Consider the following 20,349-nt stretch of genomic DNA (forward strand, 5'->3'; position numbering starts at 1 on the left):
ACCACCAAAGAACACCGGTATCCACGATTTATTATTCAAATCCGTGTAAAAATAACTAACTTTACTAGGACTTGAATGCTGGAACTCTCGACTTCCAAATCAGCTGATTTGGGAAGATGCATTCACCACTAGACCAAGCCGGTGGGTTAAAACCATAATTTAAATAACTATGATTGTATAATCTTGTTTTTTTACCAATCAATTCATTTCGTTTTTTCACAAATTTATCCATTTTACATAGGAATCTAATGGAAAAAAAATAGTTACATCATTTGACCGCACACTAAAAATTGAAACTTCAATTATTATTATTACTTTCAATGAAAATATGCTTTTAAAAAATTAAATAAAGGCACCAGACCCACAATTCGCATTTGAAACAAAACTGACGTTCTGCAATTCCTTATGCCTCTTTTATTGCACTATGTGTTCAAATATATCATATGCTAGTTCGAACATGACACTTTCACAGTGAATATTATGTAAGTAGACCAAATTACATGGAGCATGTACACATCAAGTTAGAACCTATAAATTGCTCATGTTTGTACACTATGCATGTATGTTCATACCCATCACTATCAATGTGGCTAAATAGTTTTAACTAGCTTTCATAGGTTTGTGGTAGGGGGGGTTACAAAATATTCATTATATTTTTTTTTTACTTTTTAGGGGTTGTGGGGCAAAAAGGTTAGATATCATCTGTATACAAACATTAAAAATGTGAATCAATTTCCATCATTTTAGGAAAATATTGTATTCTTCCAATCTGATCTCAATAAGCAGAAATGTATCTATGTATAAAGTTTATATAAAATGAATGAGTTTGTGTTGTGTTTAGTTATATAAATGTTTAGTTATATAAATATCATGAACTTTATAATTAGCTTAACTAACTTTTATAATTAGAAAAGTATTTTGAAGAAACAGTTTTACCTCAGTATCCCAAAATATATCTAATCTATGCCACTCTCCATCATCCAAACTTTTCTTTGTCTTTACTTTAAGTTCTAGTGTTCCAGAACCAAAATCCATGAGAAGTCGAGGTTGTCCTCTTTCCAATTCCAGTGAAATGAAATCTAAAAAAGGTTTGCAATTACTAAATAATTAATGAATACTCAGTGATATAGTACTAAAACACAAGCATCATGTTCTAGTTCTAGTTCTATATCATTGAGTATTCAGTAAGTAACAGGTAAGAGAATATCATTGAGCATCATACAATGCTTGTGTTTTAGTACAATATTAGTATTAATATACTATATTAGGTACTACATTAGTATTAATATAATGTTACAGCCATTAGTATTTTAGTTTGGGCTTAACCTTTCAACAAACTGATAGTCATTCTGGACTTAATCAATGTCTGACTATCTCACAACAATGCATTTTTATAGAATATTAAAATAGATATATTAACAAAACTTTTTACTGAACATGAAATACACTAACACTAAGTGAAGTTACTGGCATTATTCTCAACAGCATTAAAAATATTTTAAATACATGTCTTCTAAAATTGTTAATTCTAAAAACTTACAAATTTAAAAAAAATTTAGGATAATAGTATGGCATGTTAATTTTTAAAAAATAACATTATTATCTTAAAACATTTTGTCAATAATACTTTAAATTAAATAAAAGATTTAAAGTTTTACAGAATATTATTTACAAAAAAAAAATTATACAAAAATAGAAAATAATACAAACCAGAAACCATAACTTCTTCAGGCTCTGGAGGAACAATTGGTCCATTATATAAAAGCTGGCCATCACCTTTACGAGTTATAAATTCTAAGGATAAGTGAGAATTATCACACATTTCTAATGGAGGGTACCATGCCCATCCATTTCCACGAAAACTTCTTGCTGTCTGTTGACATCTTGGCCCAGTATATCCACTTGGACATGAACAACTGTACAAAAAAAAAATAAAGATTATAAATTTGAAGGTTTTATGGAGTAACGTAATGCAAAAAATATTATTATTATCTTTTAAGTTCATGACTTTTTTTTTTAGATTTTATGTTAATTATAGTATTCAATACTAGTGATTCTCTGAGAAAGATTTTCATTTTCCTTTTTCTCCTCATTCAGAATTACGTGTCAGACAATGGATCGATCATAAGCTACTTTGCCTCAATCTACTTGAATCTTGAATCATCGAAGTTTTCAGATACAATGAAGATAGTGAATTTTATAACTTGTACCAGTAAAAGATGGAAAAGTCAGAAAAGTTGCAATGAAATTAAATATCCTATCCATCTTCTAATGAGAATTGGGCTATGAGAACTGGGTGTAACAAATGCTAGTCAAGAAAACCAGTAGGTAATGCAGAAAAAAGTGGTAAATAAAGAGGATGAATAATCAAGAAGATAAAGAAAAAGTGTTCTTTTTAAAAATTACAAAATTTGATAGGAAGTAAGTTTGCTTCTTAATTTACTAAAAAATTCAATCATTTTTAAACTGAACTAAACCATTTTTTCATATAAATATTATTTCAGAAATTATAAAACCTGATGAACACATGCTTAATTTATCAAGAATAAGAGAATATCAACAAAATATCATATCGCCACAAAAAAAATACCCTATATTATTAGAGAACTCATTTCAATTTATACACATGTATAAGAACACATTATTAGTTTATATATACAATACCAAGCAATGAGGAAACCTCAACATAAAATCATAATAGTACTGAGTGTTTTTAACCAGGGGATATGATAATATGACAAAATTTGTTCAATATATGTAATATATTCATGTAAATAAAACAATATATATATATATATATATATATATATATATATATATAATATAAATGTAAAATACATTTTCAACTTAATCAATATATCAGTAATAACAAAATGTAATTATATCATTATGAGGTACAAGAAAACAGTGATAAAAATCTGTAAAATAATTCTAAGTAGATCATCTAGAAGATATAGTCTGGTTAACCAGAAATATGGTTTAACCATTTGTTTGATTAAACCAGATTTGTCACATTACCTTAATATTCATTAAAATCATATTCTAAGATTAAACATTAGTAAAAATATTTTTTAAATCATACCTTGGGCCATATCTTCCATCAATGCAACGACCTCCATTGTAACATATACTAGTTCTACAAGATTCTCCCTTTGTAAAGTTTCTTGCGCCACACGTACATTCTCCAATAACATCAACTCTAACTCCAACTAAAGCAGTTTTATTGGCATTTACCATATACGGCAGATTACTAATATCAAGTGTATTTGTACAACTACCTTCACAATTCTGATTTTCATATAAACATTCATCTATTCCAACCATGGTGATATTAATACCAACATCCTTTTCAATCTGTTAAAAATCGTGACATTCATTAATAAATTAAACATTTGAAAGATTTTAATTTTTACTATATAATAGGAAAAAATGAATCAAAAGTCACTGTCGTAGTTGTCTATGTGAATAAAAGTTTGACTTTTAACAACCATGACGTAACACAGTTCAGACAAAGGTAAAGTTTTTACAACTTTCATGTCAAAATACTTTTAAAAGGATGTTAACATTTTAAATCATTTTAATATGTTTGAATGCTAAAGTGTATGTGTATACATTTTTTTTAAATTTTGGATCATTAGATCTTGGAACATCTTAAAAGATTAATAAAAAAATTTGTCAATTAACTGATGTAGTATTCTGCAATGCAGTAATTTAATATGTGGGTAAAGAGATTTATTTCTAACCTTTTGTCAGTAATTAATTACTAACATCATTACACACTAATACAATATTGACACATTTTCAATGAAAGATTATTTTACTTCAATAGACAAAGCTATAGCTGCAGCCAATTTCTAATTATTCACCACTAGCAGTTTATCCATATGTGGATTAATCTGATAAAACGACATAATCTATAATCTCAGTTATATAGGGGTGCACTGGTGTTAGAATGCTATTCTGGTAATGCTTTTTGGAAGAAATAAAAAACTGTCCTTTTACATAAAATTTATCTTAACTTAAAGCCCATAAAAAATATAGTCTAAATTATAAGAATTAGACTGCATGAAAATGGTCCTTGCTTTTGGATATCCAAAGGCAAACTGTGACAAATAAGTCACTAAAAATCCAATTCGCAAAAAAAAAGTTAAACATTTGACATGAAAAACATAAGTTTTGTTTCTTATTAATGTAAACATTGAAATGAATGTGCATTTTTCTTAACATTGTCATGAATCCAGTTGTCTGTGGCTGTAAACCATATTCATATGGTCTGCTATAATACAAAATCAAGCATTCTGGTACTGGAAAATTTATGAATGCATCCCTACATATATCTGATAAACTACTGCTCTATTGTGAATTCCTACTAACACATCTACAACATATTTACAAATTTTTAGTAACTAAATGAAAAAAAAACTATACAACCCACTAGGAAGTATAAGAATCTCCTAAAGATATTTTCACTGTTTTACAATCATCTGTCGTTTTAATTGATTTGAGTGTTATTTTCTGCCCTTCCTAGCATTGTCATTTTAACATCCGTAGTTGACATGTTTCAGAGTACCTCTATTCTCAAAACTAATTTTAACACTGAGTTTTTCTGTGTTAGAATCGTTGAATAAATACCGATTTTAAGCTCTTCTCACTCCTCATCCCTATTGTCATGACCTCTTCTGATTTTTCCCTCTCACTTTAATGGTTATACAATTTCTTGAAACAAGAAAAAGCAGAAGAGTACATAACAATGGTGATAGGGAGAGGGAGGAGTTTAAAATCGCTATTTATTTAATGATTCCAACTCAAGAAGACTCAGTATTAAAAGTAGTTTTGAGAATGGAAGCACTCTGAAACGCATCAACTGTGGATGGTAGAGTAACAACGCTAGGATGGGCAGAAAATAATATTCAAATCAATTATGATAATCCAAGGAAATATTAAATACTGTGAAAATTTTATCTGCCATTTTACTTCATGAAAGCATTGAACATGGGACAGACAAAAGTGCACTGAATATTAAGTTTTGTTTAATATATACTAAAACATTCATCATCATTATATGAATATACTTTTTATATTTTTTTCATATAAAATATATATAAAACAGTTGGTGCTGAAACAAGGAATAGTATTACAAACCAAAATAAATATAAAAAAAATTACCTCTTCTCTGTGCATTAATACCAATCCATTTAATTTTACAGGTTTATAATAAGGCGTTCCATGTGCTGAAAATCTCACATCTGTAAGAGGTGGATGCTTTCTTCTTAATTGAACACTAAATACATCAACATTATCCCGTTCTGTATTTAAAAGATCAGCAAGTTTATCTCTAAATTTATCAGCTTTACTACGTACTATACTTTGTGTCTAAAAAAAATCAAACAAACTATATTTATAAAAAAAAATTAAGAAACATATATAAATGTAAAGAATTAATTACTAAAACATGTTAAAAAATACATACAAATATAAAAAAAAAATTATAGTTTTTTTTTTTACCCATTTGTTAAAATAGACATACTAAATAGAAATTTATATTTAAGAAGTTTCAAAAATTTACTTACTCTATAGTTCCAAACACGAATAAAATCTTCATCTGTTATTCCAGCCAATCTAACAGAACCTGATTTAACAACAGCTTCATGAGGTATTTCTTTAACTGTAACAGTAACATTTGCAGGTACATCTGTTTGAGTATGTTTTCGATCATAAACTTTAAATTTTAGATGATATTTCCCACTTTTTGTATTCTGTCTCATTGTAATCATGCCTGAATCTTCATTTAAACGGAACTGAGGATGTGGCTCTGAATCCCAATGAAATTTCTTATCCGGTAAATCCCAATCATCAAGATCATAGACATAAACTCTACCTACTTCAGAATCTGGAGCTTGACCCTAAAAGTGAAAGATTAAAACAGTTTTAATAAATGTTTTAGTGCAAAATTAAAACATTAATTAATATAAAAACTAAGATCTATCTCATTAAATTATAATGTATAATTTATAAATATCTGGGCTTTACAATAATTATAAAAAAAATAATAAAAATTTAAAGTGTTTAATTCTGTTATTATTATACTTGTTAACAATGAAACTTCTTTGTTTCAGATTAAAATGACTAGCTGGTATTATATTGTTATTGCATCATATATTATAGTTATTACTTCATCAATATAATTTTAATTTAAATCTGCTGTGTTCAAATAGTAAAATAAAAGTTCTCCTGAAAACTACTTTTTACTATATTTTATTTGTTTTTTAGCATACCAAGCTACTAAATGAAAATTTTGCAGCACATGAAAAACGCTGAGCCTCTGACTAGGATTTGAATCCAAGATTTTCTTGATGAAATGGTAAGATACAACCACTTTGCTAAGAGGCCAATAGAGTTTATATTGTTTTCACTAAGTTTTCATAAGTTATAAATTTAAAAACAAAAAAAAAGAATTCAAACACTATTTGTGGAAATTGTTTACCTAAAACCTAATAATTATTGTTAAACAATTGTCATCTACAAATACTAAGAAAACAGCATACTAAATTAACTTAAAAAATTAAATAAATGAAAAAATAATAATAAATATTAATTACTAATAAACAATACTCACAAAAAAATGTTTAAAATGAGTCCTACAGTGGTTACAAAAATAAAATTAAAAAATCAATCAGTTTGAAATTAGATATATGACCTGTTTATAAACGTACCGAATTAGTTTATTAGAAACAAGGGTTTCAAAAATTACCTCTAATAAACAGGAGTTTAACAGTTAAGGAACTTACTTTGACAATAATGATGCAGAGACTTCAATGTTAAAAACCAATGGAGGCTTTTTAGAACATAAAGTTATAAAAAAATGTTTAACAAAGTTTTCTATTGTAATAACATTAACTGCTCATCACATCCCTTAAATTCTGTTAATGGGAGGGAATATCTTGAATTACCTTATGACTCATGTTATCTTTGGCCGAGACAGATTTTTATATTTTCCATACCTATTAAGGGAGATGCATCAGATTATGATAGGCAGTCTTAGTTGGAGGTTTTAGTTGTTAAAATATTTTTAACTTACATTTCTGATTGGGACTATCTAAAAATAAAAAAATGACTACTTTTTTAATTAATTCTTTGAACACTGTCAGAAATATTTATTTATACTGTTTTATAAATTCCTTTATATATAAATAAAATAAATTAAAATTCAACCTTGCCAACAATTCATCTGTGTTTTTCGAGTACTTTCAGTCATTCAACCATCATCAGGAAATATTTTCTCTCAATTTAAAAGCATTAAAATTAAAACTAACATAAGTATATTGAAAAGTTATAAAGTATTAAAATCATAATTGTTTTTTAAGTATTGCTTATTATTTAATTCATATTTGTTATTATTATTATTATTTCTTCATTAGAAATTTTTCATTATTTCATTTTTAAAATTAATTTACTATACTATTTCATTAATATCTGTTGAGGACAATTATTTAACAAGAAAGTATTTAATCTAGTTTTTAGATTTTATGTAAACAAGTTTGACAAATGAATTTTCAATGTTTTCTTTTTTCTCATTTATTTCAGTAAGTAATTAGCATAACAGCCTTTTCTTTTTACATAAAATTATTTATAATAAAAGTACATTTTTAGAATTGAAAGCAGTTCATATTAAGAATACGTGATACCACAATACTGCACATAGTATATTTGCCCAGTTCAAGGTAAAACTTAATTTGAAAACATAGATTAGAATCAGCTACATTATAATAAATTAGAAATTTAAAAAGTTAATTTTTAAGTCTGTAACCTATGAGTAACTATATGTATGTTCTGCTTCAGAACCAAATTGCTGGACTTTCCACCTATTAAGTTTAATCCATGTACGAGTACTACACATTGCTATAAGAGACAATGAAAAGTTAATATTCAGGCAAAAAAAGTGATCAAATTTTGGTCAAGTACAAGTAAGGTTATCAGTTGTAGAATTTATGATGGTAATCTTAGATAATAATCATTATTCTTCAGAATAACCATCATTTAAGATTAAAATATAAATGAATAATGTATAACAATAACTTAACAATACTGTAGTACTAAATAATAATTACCATGTAATTATATACAAATATCTCTTTAGAACCAGCTTGCATTTTGTTATCATTAACATCACCTATTACTACAGTTAAAGTGCTAGTTCCTGACATAGCTGGATTTCCAGAATCCTTGATCACAATTGGAATTAAATATTCTTTTTGCTGTTCTCTATCAAATGAACGAAGGGATGATACAACAGCCATTCCATCACCATTTGCTCCCTCTGTAAAGGAAAAGAAACAAAATTGTTAAATTGTGGTTCATACAGAATTACTTAACTACATATGAGAGTATTAAGCAGTGGCGACTCGTAGCTAAAATTAGTGGGGATGCTGCTCCATAAAATTCTTTTCTGGGTTTTTTCAAGGCTGGTTAAAATTTTTTGTAAAATAAAAGAACCGAAAAAAAAATGAATCAAATAGAATAGATGGAAGCAGGACAATAATCTAATTCTACACTTCATCATTCAAAGCAGGCCAGGGTCAGTACTGCGGGAGCAACAGTGCTCTCTCTCCCTTGCAGCCTCGTATGCAGCTTCCTATGTGCGCATGCACACAATAGCCAAACACCATGCTGCTGGAACTGTGAGGCGCACAGTTCCATACAAAGATTTTTGTATTTTTTTCATAAACTGGGGGGATGGCTATTGACATTAAGCTTAAGGATTATATATTGTACAAGAATAAAGAGAGAATTAAAGAAAAAAGGATTCATTATATTAAATATTATTGATAATATCAAGTGGAAATAAGGAGTGTTGCAGTTCCACAGTCTCTTGATCAGCCACTGGTATTAAGAAACAAACATTTTAAAATGAACTTGCTTTTCAGACACAAAAATAAAAAAATATTTCAAATAAATTACCTGAGCGGATGTATTGATGAAAAACTATAAATTGATCAAAAAGTTCTGCAATCCAAAAATACCTTTATATAGCAAGTGTAAAAAAAAAATTAAGAAAAATTAATATAACCAATATTTCTGCTAAAACTCAAGAGTTGAGGTCACTCATTTTATTCCTGGTAAATATTCCCTTATAAAAAATAAATAAATAAAAATAATAACAATAATAATGTAATACTCACTCTGATCATGTTCAACTTTAAATGAAGCTCTTATTATGTCATCAGCATTTGGATCCATTCTAAATGTGAAAGGAGGTCCATTACTTTTTGATCTATCATCATCATCAGTGGCTAACACTTCAACTACTTTGCGAGGAGGAACATGTTCTGGAAGTACTGGTCTATAATCTTTTAAAAACATTGGAGCATTGTCATTTATATCCTGAACTATCACAGTCAAAGTCGCTGTTGCAGTCTTTGGAGGAACACCATCATCTATTGCTAAAATTTTTACCTGTTGATAAAAAGCAAAACTGGTGATTTTAACTGAAAAATTATTTGCCATTTGTAACAAATTTTTTAACATAAGCATAATTTAGTTAACCTTGTTATAACATTTTTTAATGTTTCACTTCCAAATTATGTGGAAATTTTGCTTCCAATCCTTTTGAGCTATTCATAAGTGGTGTTACTGATTGCACTGTTTAAAACTTGCTCCAAGAGTGACAAGGTTATCATTCTTAACAAAATCAATAATCAATAAAAAAAATAAAAATTGTTCTTTTGTTTTTAGCTAACTTTGATAAACATATTGTGACTCATACAGAAGCTTCTAGTACTTGAAGAACAAGAAAGAGAGAGAGGGAATGGATCAGCTGCTGTTACATCAAGAGAAGTCCTAGGCCCAGGGGTACAAATACTGTTGAAAGGCAGAGTGTAATAAATTTAAAGTGGATGGTTGATAACAGTTGAGTGTATCAATTAAGGATAAGTCACGAATGTATTCTGTTTTGCAACAGTGGTTCTGTTTTGTGGTTAAGTACAAGAAGCTGTTCCGTGAATTTATAGTGAAAAGGAGACAAGGGGCTCCTCGAATAGTTATCTCTATTCATTAATGAATAGTTATCACTATTCATTAATATAAATATAAGTTAGTTTTCTTTGTAAATAGTAGAAGTAAATAATTCTTGTATAAAATTCATTATGGATTTTGTAACTGTAATCTTACTGCCATAATCACTTCTTAATTTTTCATAAATTTTCATTAGTTATGTAAATTTCATAATAGAATCAGATATATGTTTGTGATATATAATTTATTTTTTTTTGTAAACAGTAGGATACTAAAGATAATTAAATTGTATTTGAAAGAATTTACAGTGTTTAATCTCTCAATAACCTTTGTCAAATTGATAACACACAGCAATATTTTGAAATTATAAGTGTTTTACTATAAAATAAGAGATATTTAAAAACTTACAATTAGATTTATTGCCTTTACACAGTAATATTTCTTTATACACTATGAAAAGACAACAGTTTTGCACCATTTATAAGACTCCATCAATACAAACCCCCATAAATATGGTAATGCTGAATAGGGATTACCTCCTAGGTGAGCATCAAACAAGTATAAAAAAAAAGAGAGTGAGAAAGTGCAAAAAATTTAGTTAATATTCAAATTAGTACAACTAGCCAATAGATGAATCCAATCACCACTGACATGCCACTGTCTGGTTGCTGTAATACAACCAGAATCAGTACTAATATTTTATACTAATATATAAATATTTTGTAGTAGCTATATTTTTCATGTTTTCTAACATTCTGTACAGTTTGTTACTGTAACATTTCAAATCATTTTATTTTATTTTCCTCTGTTAAGAAATAAATTATTATTGCAGTTAATGTGATTTATTTTATTTTTATATTATTTTTAACCCACCTGTCACATCAAACTCAAAGTTTCATAAACCAAACAGAGGCAATTTGCAAAATTTTCACACGGTTCACTTATTTTGTATCATGGCTCTATTGTAAAATATGTAAGTACATCTTACTGTTTATTGTAATATGATATTGACAGATAACAAACATTTACATCAGGTTAATTATCTACATCAGGTTTATATTAGGTTGTTATCATCATTAGCTCTGTGATTAAAAACTTTCAAGTTATTATAATGTAAAATCTCATTTTCTGATCAGTATTTCTTGCGACTGCTATCATTATGATATTTAAACTTTCTAAACTAGTTAGTGAACGTGTGTTGGTAATGTCAACAAAAATTAGATACTACTGCACCCAACAAAAACAATAACTGTTCTCAGCACTGCAAAGACCATTTGAATCTTATTCAATGATATTTTAAGTTTTAAACTGTGAGTTTTGTTAAGATTTTTAAACCAAAATTTTCTTTTTAATAATTTTGTTTGTATTTATTTGTCCACACATGTATTAAATTTCTGCTCCAGTACAATATTCTCTGACTCAAAATGTAACATGTAGCACAAGCACACCACATCACTTCATTGACACCTTGCAAATAACATCAATCAGACATTCAAGTTCCACTGCTACTATATCTTATATTGGAGAATGCCACTGAAGGAAATACGTAAGTCACAACATTGGTTAGTGTTAATCACCTATTTAAAAAAAAATGTCTATCCTATAGATTTTTAGGCGTATCACTAGTTTAGTTATTGTCAAAACTGGAACATAATTTACTTAAACAGAAAAAACAAAGAATAAAAAATAATTTAAATAAAATCTAAATTAACTCACCTGATGTCTAGGTGTTTCCTCACGATCCAACTGCCTTTGTATTGTAACTGTACCTTCTTGGCTTATGAGGAACTGCCTTTTTCTGTCTGACGATCTATCTATAGCAAATGAAACTCTACTTTTTCCTCCTTGATCGGGGTCACTAGCCTTAAATGTTTCTAATGATTTACCAACTTCAGCATTTTCATAAACAGATACTTCTATATTAGGTCTTTCAAATTGTGGCTTATTGTCATTTATATCTCTTAGTTTGACTACAACCCATGAATAAGCAACATGGTATTTATCGTTATCATTATCTTCACCCTGAAATTGAACAGATACCTCAAATAATAAATTATGTCAGACAAATCAAGAAATAAGACATGAAAATTTATATTAAATAAAATAATATATATTACATTTTTTTATAGCTAATTTTCTGTAAAATTTACAAAAAGAGATCAGCTTCAAAGTAAAATAGAAGTACAAGGTACTTCTTTTACTCTTTTTTATGCAGAGGCGGATTTAAAAATCTGCCGTCTATAGGTTGAACCAAATCACCGCCTCTGCTGGTGCTGGTGTTGCCGTGCTCTGCCGCCGAGCAACCCATTACTGAGAACCAAGTAGAGAAATAAGAAATTTGGTGAAGTTGATACTCTGTTTTTAGTGGCTGTGATAAAAATTTCTGCCTTTGAAAATTTGCCACTGCAGGCTATAGCCTAGGTAGCCTATTTAGAAATCCACCACTCTTTTTATGGTATAAAAAGATTTATGAAAATTTGAGATGAGTATAAGTTTAATAATCCATTATTAAACTAATGTGTCAATGAATGTTTTGACAACATGGAACAAATTTAATGAGTGCATGTTATAACAATTATTTAGTAGATGTTTGATGAGACAAGAATTGCTAAAAATCTTTCCTATACCTTAAGAATTCACTTTTTATTTTTATCATGAATTTTTATTATAGTAGTATGAGTTATAATTATAAGTGAAAGCTCAAGTAGAATTTTTTCTTGTTAATCATTAACTTTGACCTGATCATGTGAGTATTATTTTTATTTAATAATAATAATAATGATAATATTGATTTGGTACAAACTACCAATTTCTTCTTCATTCATAAGGAATATGATTTGTAAAACATCTTCACAGGGTCATTTAATACTACCGCCTGCCTACAAGTCCTCTACTTTTTTAACATTTATTTAAAATTTTCTTCAATTTCTTTTTATAAAAAAACATCAAAATAAACAATTAAAGTACCATATGATAAAATTCAAGTTTGCTAGTTCAATCACTCAAATTCATATTAGTACAATTTTACAATTTGTTTAATGCAGTATAAAAAAATAGGAGGGTCGTTCAATACTCAGAGACAAGTGGCAATAGTGGAAAAACTATTTAATAAATAAACTGAAATTGTCTGATCTGCAATTGGCATTCCTGATAATAAAAAATATCAGTTGTTTAAAAAAAAAATTTCGTTACTATAACCTTTTTTGTTGATCTGAAAATGTCGGTTCTGCTTGAAACATGTACCATGAAAGAACAATGGGCTGTATTTTTTTTATGTTTTGAAAGTCCAAAAACCAGCTGAAATTCACCCAGAGATGTTAAAGAAGCATAGTAAAAAGTATATTAACCACACAAATTTCTATAAATAGATTGAACAGTAAATATTTTCTGTCTTTTACATTTATCACAAAGGATAAATCATCTAAAATAAAATACATTCAAGTTTCTCAACTTTGCCATGGCCTTTCATATCTTGAGATTTTAGGAATAAATACATTAAGTTACTAAGCTTACACAGATTAAAGTTTAAAGTTATAATGCCTAAAAAGTATATAAACTGAATTCAAAAAGATTAACCACAAAAGAAATACAAAATATTTTTAGAGAAACTGGTGATTTCAGGGCCGATTTATTGATTTTGAACGAATGTTACTGTAGAGTCTAAGTATCTTAGCTAATAATTGAATTAAAAAAATTAAGGAAAATTATAAATCTTTTTATTTATTAAAAAATTTTATTTTTAAAAAAATTAAAAATATAATGTCATTATTAAGGTCATAGTATACTATGAACAATCATTATTATTGTTTCTGTTCTAAAGTTCCTTAGATCGGGCAATTTACCAACTACTTGTACTGGTTGGACAGTTCCTCTCCAACCAGGGATGGTCCACATACTGCAGCCTCCCCCCCAAATGAAATGTCCAAGTATTGCTCCAGCTCACTACTGTGTAAGTCAAATCTCCTTGCTTCTTCTACCCTCACCATTTCTTTCAAGTATTACACAATATTACAGGAAAAACAGATCAGTAAAAAATATTATAGACCCTACCTTCCTAATATAGGTATATAGGTTAAAATAATAACCTATACCTTTTTTTTAATACATATACCTTATTTATAATCAATAATCCATAGGTTATGTTTATATTCTTACCTTATCATTAACTTGAATTCTAAACCTGAAGCCATTACTTTGCAACTGGTCCTCATAGTCAAGAGGTTGAACAATTTTTAATGATCCTGTACCATCATTATTTCTCACCATTGTAAATTTATCTGCACCATAGCCACTATTTTCTATCACCTACAAAAAAAAAATGGTCATTTGTTATTAGCTTAATATATATTTTATTTACGGCATGTAAATGTAAATATCTAATATCTACCTTCTAAACTCTTATAAAAACTTTTTTTACACTCCAGGAATAAGAATAAATATTTTTGAGTTATGAGGTATATTCATAAAGTAAGGTCTGTCGGCTTATACTTAAATATTTGCGCATCTGAACACAGTTTCATGCATGCAGGGCCATCTATCAGCTATTTATGGAACTACTGGAGTTGTTTTGATTAAGTAGTCATTTGCCTGCCAGTGAATTCAGATCATAAAGTCTGTAACAATCGTTTCTCTCCTCAGTTGTGAAGTGCGTGCTGTGATTTGATTTTTGTGTGCAAAAGAATCTTCAGCTGCTGAAATTCATTGGGAGTTGTACCTAGTGTGTAGACCTACAGTAATGAGTGAAGGAAAGATTAGACAATGATGTCAAGGCCTTTTATTCGGAGGTCCCAGGATCAGATCCTGGTTAGGCATGGCACTTTCACACATGCTACAGATCATTCATCTCATCCTCTGAAGCAATACCTAACAGTCCTTGAGGTTACACAAAAAAAAAAAAAAAAAAATGGTGTCAAGAGTTTAAAAATGGTCACACAAATATGCATAACAAAGAGCAAAGTGGCAGACCCAGTATTCAGACCAATGGAATCGTTGAACAAGTGCAACAAAAACTGGGATGTGATCGGCAATTGATGATTATATCTACACGACTGTCACAGAAACGCTTGGATATCATAAATTGTGTGCAAGGTGGGTACCGAAAATGCTCACCAACCAACACCAAGAGCAAAGAATGTACAGTGGACGAGTGTTTTTGGACTGCTATCAACAAGTTGAAGATGATTTGTTTTCCCACATTGTTACGTGTGATGAGACATGGATATCCTACATCGATGGAGAATTGAAAAATCTGTCAATGCAGTGGTGCTATTCAAGTTCCCCAAAACCGAAAAAGTTTAAATAATCTCCGTACTTGAGTCGAAAAATGTTGACTACTGTTTTTTGGGTTGAAAAGTGTGTCATTTTGGTTGATTTAATGAAACACGGATCAACAATTACAGCTGACATGTACTGCAAAACACTCACCAAAATTGACATGCAATGTCAATCTATCCATCTGTTTGTAAACATGCAATCCAAAATTGACAACAAAGGAAACTGTTGTCCAGTGTAATCCTGCTTCATTACAACGTGCGTTCTCACACCACCGCCTTAACCAAGAAGAAGATTAAGATTTAGTTGGAAACTTTTTGACCACCTTCCATATAGTCCTGACCTTGCATCTAGCAACTACTTCCTCTTCTTGCATTTGAAAAAGTGGCTTGGTGAACAATGGTTTGAAAACAACAAGGAACTCAACTTGCTGTTGTCAAGTAATTCAATTCCCAGGCAGTGAACTTCTATGCAGAGGGGCTAAAGAAACTGGTGCAGCATTACGAAAAGTGCTTAGAACTGAATGGCAATTATGTGGAAAAGTGAAGTAGATATGTAGTAAACTAAAACTGTAAGTAAAACCTTTTTTCACGAGTAAATTTTTTTTAATGACCAAACAATTCTTACTTTATGAATATCCCTTGTACCAGAGAATTAAAAAGATTAATACACTACAAACAACATATAATTACACACATGCATACATGAATTTGAACACAAATATAAACAAACATTATTTTTTCTTGTATGCATTTCTGTGAATATTTATTATTTTTTTCCTGAAAAAAAAAGAATTTTAATACTAATTATCTTCCTGATCCTGATATGAAATGCCTGTTTAGTAGTTGAACTAAATATCTGTAAAGATAAGTTAGATTAAAAAGGATCATCTTAACTTAATGTGAAAATAAGAAATACTAAACTTGCAAATAAAGAGCCTACTACTGACTCAAGGGTTTAGCTAATGTTGACACTGGCTAAACCATTTTTCAAAATTTATAGGACTCATAGTAAAATTTACTATTTTTCAGCTGCTGTATTTCATCTTTTTCTTTAACACACATTTACTATCTTTTCAGACAATGTTAAAAAGTATTTTAACAAGGAAGATGAATAAATAAAATAAGTAAATAAAACGCCAAATCCTTTTTAGGAATTGCACATGTGACCAGCTAATTGGAAGCCAATATGTTAACTAAATTAACTGGCCACCTAAAAGTGTGCATAAGAAACTAAATTCATAAAAAAAACAAAAACAAAATGAATTCATAAAAAAACTAACTTTATATTGAAATTTATTAGTTTCATCTTCATCATGAACAGTAACTGTTAAAATAGGTGTCTCAGGTAGATTTGTGCCATCTGTTTCATCCACTTCTGTAAACCATTCATCCTTTGTAAACATTGGAGGCATATCATTTATGTCTTTCACTCGTATTGATGCTGTCCCTGTCCCTGTACCAAAAATAATAGTATTAATAACTCATTAATAATAGCATTATTAACATATATTATTTATTAAGAATATAAATATTCAGAAGTAGGAACATTGTTGTGCAGCTGCACATTAATTCTGTAAGAACTCTGATAAGATATAAGTAAAGGGAAGAAAAGGTCACTATTTAAAAATATAAATAAGTATAACTATAATTGTTTTTAAACATGACTGCAGTTTACTACATGTATGTGTTCAAATGTGTCTGATATAATAATTAGGATTTTTATTTTCTTTTATAAAAAGTAAATAAATATATCTACACATTCATAAGACTGCAAAAGAATTTTTTTCATATATAATTACTAAGAAGATGCTTAGTATATTGACAAATAACTGAGCAAAACCAGCATAAATAATACATTTCTTTATGGTAGAAAAACAACAATAATTTATTGCTGAGCACTGTTTGTTCATTTCTTTCAAATGAAACTATATACAAGTAAAACACTTGAGGAAGAGAAGAAACATCCACTCTGAACTCCTTTCTCTGAGAATAATGATATTCAGCATATGCCAGTAATAGTATAAATGAAGTATAGCTAATGCAACTGAATACTACCTGCATTTTGAAAAAGATTTAGCATATTTATGTACAATATTATGTTCATGTTTAGGAAGTCAATGTGAAATCATTTCATTCATAAGTTTTTCTAATAAGCCTTAGATAGAATGTTTGTTTTTTTTCTAAGGATGGTTATGCAAATTTTCAGGTGTGACTTGTGGTTGATGCCAAACATACTATAGGCAGTTTGCCTATAGTAGTTTGTATAAATTATTGAACAGATAGAAAATAAACAGATAAGAATTATTATCATTAATTTTTCCAACTATATTGTTATCTTTTTAATTTTTATGCTAAGAAAATATAAGAATTGTAAATTATTTACTGATGTGCTTGAATCACATCAGAAGTATTATTATTTATACTTCTGAAATTCTATGAAAAGAGTATTCAATAAAATAGAAAAACTTTCTAACTACAAAATACCCTAAAGTTTAAGTAATCCAAAAATAATAATAAAAAAAAAAATTAAAACAACATGAAAAAGACTAATGTATAATTTTTACCTTTTAACCCTCCACCATCCATTGCAACGACTTGTATAGAATAATCCGGTGTTCTTTCTCTATCTAAGCAACAAACTGCTGTTTTTATTACACCAGTTTCTGATTCAATTTCAAATATAGGTGATCCAGTTTCTTCTTCTATTACATTTTTTTCTATACTATATATTAACCGAGCATTAGTTCCTTCTGTAGGATCATCATAGTCAACAGCTGTCATGGTCATAACAACCATACCTAAAATAAAACAAATGAAAAATTAGTATAAATCACAAATGCTCTTGAAGAAAGTTTTTTGGTATATGTAAAAAGTTTAATAAGATGGATAGCTACAATTGAAGTCAACAATTGAAAAAGAAGGAAACATACATGCCAAGGAAAGATTACAACAAATGAAAAAAGATAAATAAAGAAACCTTTGTGAAGGAGGAAATTTAAGATTGGCCTATGGCCAAAGCTTTGATCCAAAAAATAAAAAATAATGAGAAAGAATTCTCTGGAGTTCCCTCATATATATATATACATATTTTGAAGTCAGAAATACAGTAAGACTTATTAAAGAAATATACATTTTATATATATAAAAATACATTTTATATATGCATTATATATATAAAATGTAGAGATAAGACAGGATTTAGGTTGATCATTCTACAAGTTACTATTAAATAATTATGATTTGGGTTGTTAGCATCACTATGTATCAGATTTTATTTCTGTTGTTCAGGATATCACAGAACAATGATTGAATATTCCAATTAAAGTTATTCTTGATTAAATTTGAAAATCAGTTTGCCAGTATACTTTGAAAATTTTTATTGATTTTATGGCACTGTCTCAGAAACAGAGCAAACAAAACTAATTGCAGAACAAAAATTGTGGTTTCTAGCATCTATTATGCATTATATTCTTGAAATAACATTTTTTTTTTTTAATTAAGCATTTACTCTATAATTAAGCATACTAAAAAAAAAAAACTTTTTGATAAAAAAGTTTAAAAAAAAAAAGAAGGATAATTTGCCAAAAATAAAAGGATAATTCATGAATACTATAAATAAAACATAAACTTTTATTTTGCGTAAGATTTATTATACAATTAAAGGATTAGTTTTAAATATCAGTTGTTCAGACAGCACTGCTATCTGACACCATGTGATGTTAAATATTAGTTTTTCCTTCTTTTCAACATAATTTAATTGTATTTTATTAAACATGTGCTTTTATTCATTAATTGTTAGTGCATAACACGCAACCATACAATATGGCCTAGTCGCTAAGCTTGTTGGATTCAATCTTATTATATTATTGTAAGATGTGTTAAATTATAGTAGGCAATATGTTGAGACACAGCTCCTGATGGTTCTCTTAGCTCCATATGATTCACACAGCTCTTGACAACTGACTCGGCTCCATCTACACTATATAAGCCGGCTCAGCACTAGAATCTGCCAGACCCGTCTCGGCTAGTCTAGTCTCGTCTTGGTCTCATCTCAGTCTCAGTCAGTCTCATTTCATCTAGTCTAGTCTTGATCTGTCATTTGAAGACTCATATTGTGCAGTCAAAATTTACACATCATACATTAGACATGTACATACATTAAATTATATATATTTTTCAACAACGTAATTCAAATTATGTTAAATCATGAACATGTTAATATACAACTGTTATTTCGAATCAGTATTTGTTTTATTTACAGTCCACTTAACATAAACAAAACATCAGTATTATTCCAAATTATCTTAAAACAAATTGTATTTTATGGTAGTTATCACAAGATCTTAAAACCTATATGAACAAAAGCTTTTCTATAATATTCACTAAGCTTAAGCTGTGAATCTACTCACTTAGATGATATGTAGTCTCAATCTAATACAAAAAAAAACTTGAGTGTTTCACAGAATTTGATAAAATTTTCAAAGCAATATATTTAGTGATTTTTTTATACAAAGTTAACAAATTAAAAAAAAATATATATATATAAAGTTAGACAGTACATATTAAAATGCATTATTATAATTCACTAAAATATTCAAACACATGATGTACATGAGATTTAAGCAATATCACAAACACAATTTTAACGTTATCTGCATTAAATGTATTAAGAATGCATCATTTACAAATAACAATGTATAAAAATATAATTATGAATTACCAGCTGTTCCATTTTCAGTAACATTTCCAAAGTATACACCCTGAGGAAATACTGGTGCATTATCATTAATATCCTTCAGGTTGACTTGTACATCAGCATAACCTACAAGGCCCTCACCACCTTCATCCTGTGCAAATACTGTAAACCTCCACTGTGGTCTGCCATTTGGCTGATCTCTATCAAGAGGCTGTAAAAAAAAATAAACAAATTATCACTAATTTTAGCAGCTTTATTGTAATCGGTTTAAATATAGATGAAGTATGCATAAACCACCTGATTAGTATAGTGATTAAGCTCATCATTGCAAAATCAGCTGATTTTTGAAATCGAGAGTTCTAAGATTCA

General features: G+C 28.5%; 1 protein-coding gene across 1 annotated transcript in view; it reads right to left on the reverse strand.

Annotated features, from left to right (window-relative positions):
* The window catches only part of LOC142319547 (neural-cadherin-like), a 450,243-nt gene that overhangs the window by 37,362 nt on the left and 392,532 nt on the right, over nucleotides 1–20,349 (reverse strand). The window contains exons 5-16 of the mRNA XM_075356938.1: nucleotides 20,005–20,191; nucleotides 17,849–18,082; nucleotides 16,565–16,737; nucleotides 14,167–14,316; nucleotides 11,728–12,033; nucleotides 9,180–9,453; nucleotides 8,109–8,317; nucleotides 5,571–5,903; nucleotides 5,167–5,373; nucleotides 3,083–3,354; nucleotides 1,711–1,916; nucleotides 937–1,079 (exon numbers count right to left, since the gene is read on the reverse strand). Coding sequence (XP_075213053.1) covers nucleotides 937–1,079; nucleotides 1,711–1,916; nucleotides 3,083–3,354; nucleotides 5,167–5,373; nucleotides 5,571–5,903; nucleotides 8,109–8,317; nucleotides 9,180–9,453; nucleotides 11,728–12,033; nucleotides 14,167–14,316; nucleotides 16,565–16,737; nucleotides 17,849–18,082; nucleotides 20,005–20,191 — 2,694 coding nt within the window. The remainder of the gene's footprint in view (nucleotides 1–936; nucleotides 1,080–1,710; nucleotides 1,917–3,082; nucleotides 3,355–5,166; nucleotides 5,374–5,570; nucleotides 5,904–8,108; nucleotides 8,318–9,179; nucleotides 9,454–11,727; nucleotides 12,034–14,166; nucleotides 14,317–16,564; nucleotides 16,738–17,848; nucleotides 18,083–20,004; nucleotides 20,192–20,349) is intronic.

This window comes from Lycorma delicatula, chromosome 2, assembly GCF_047948215.1.
Source record: "Lycorma delicatula isolate Av1 chromosome 2, ASM4794821v1, whole genome shotgun sequence".
Lineage (NCBI taxonomy): Eukaryota > Metazoa > Arthropoda > Insecta > Hemiptera > Fulgoridae > Lycorma > Lycorma delicatula.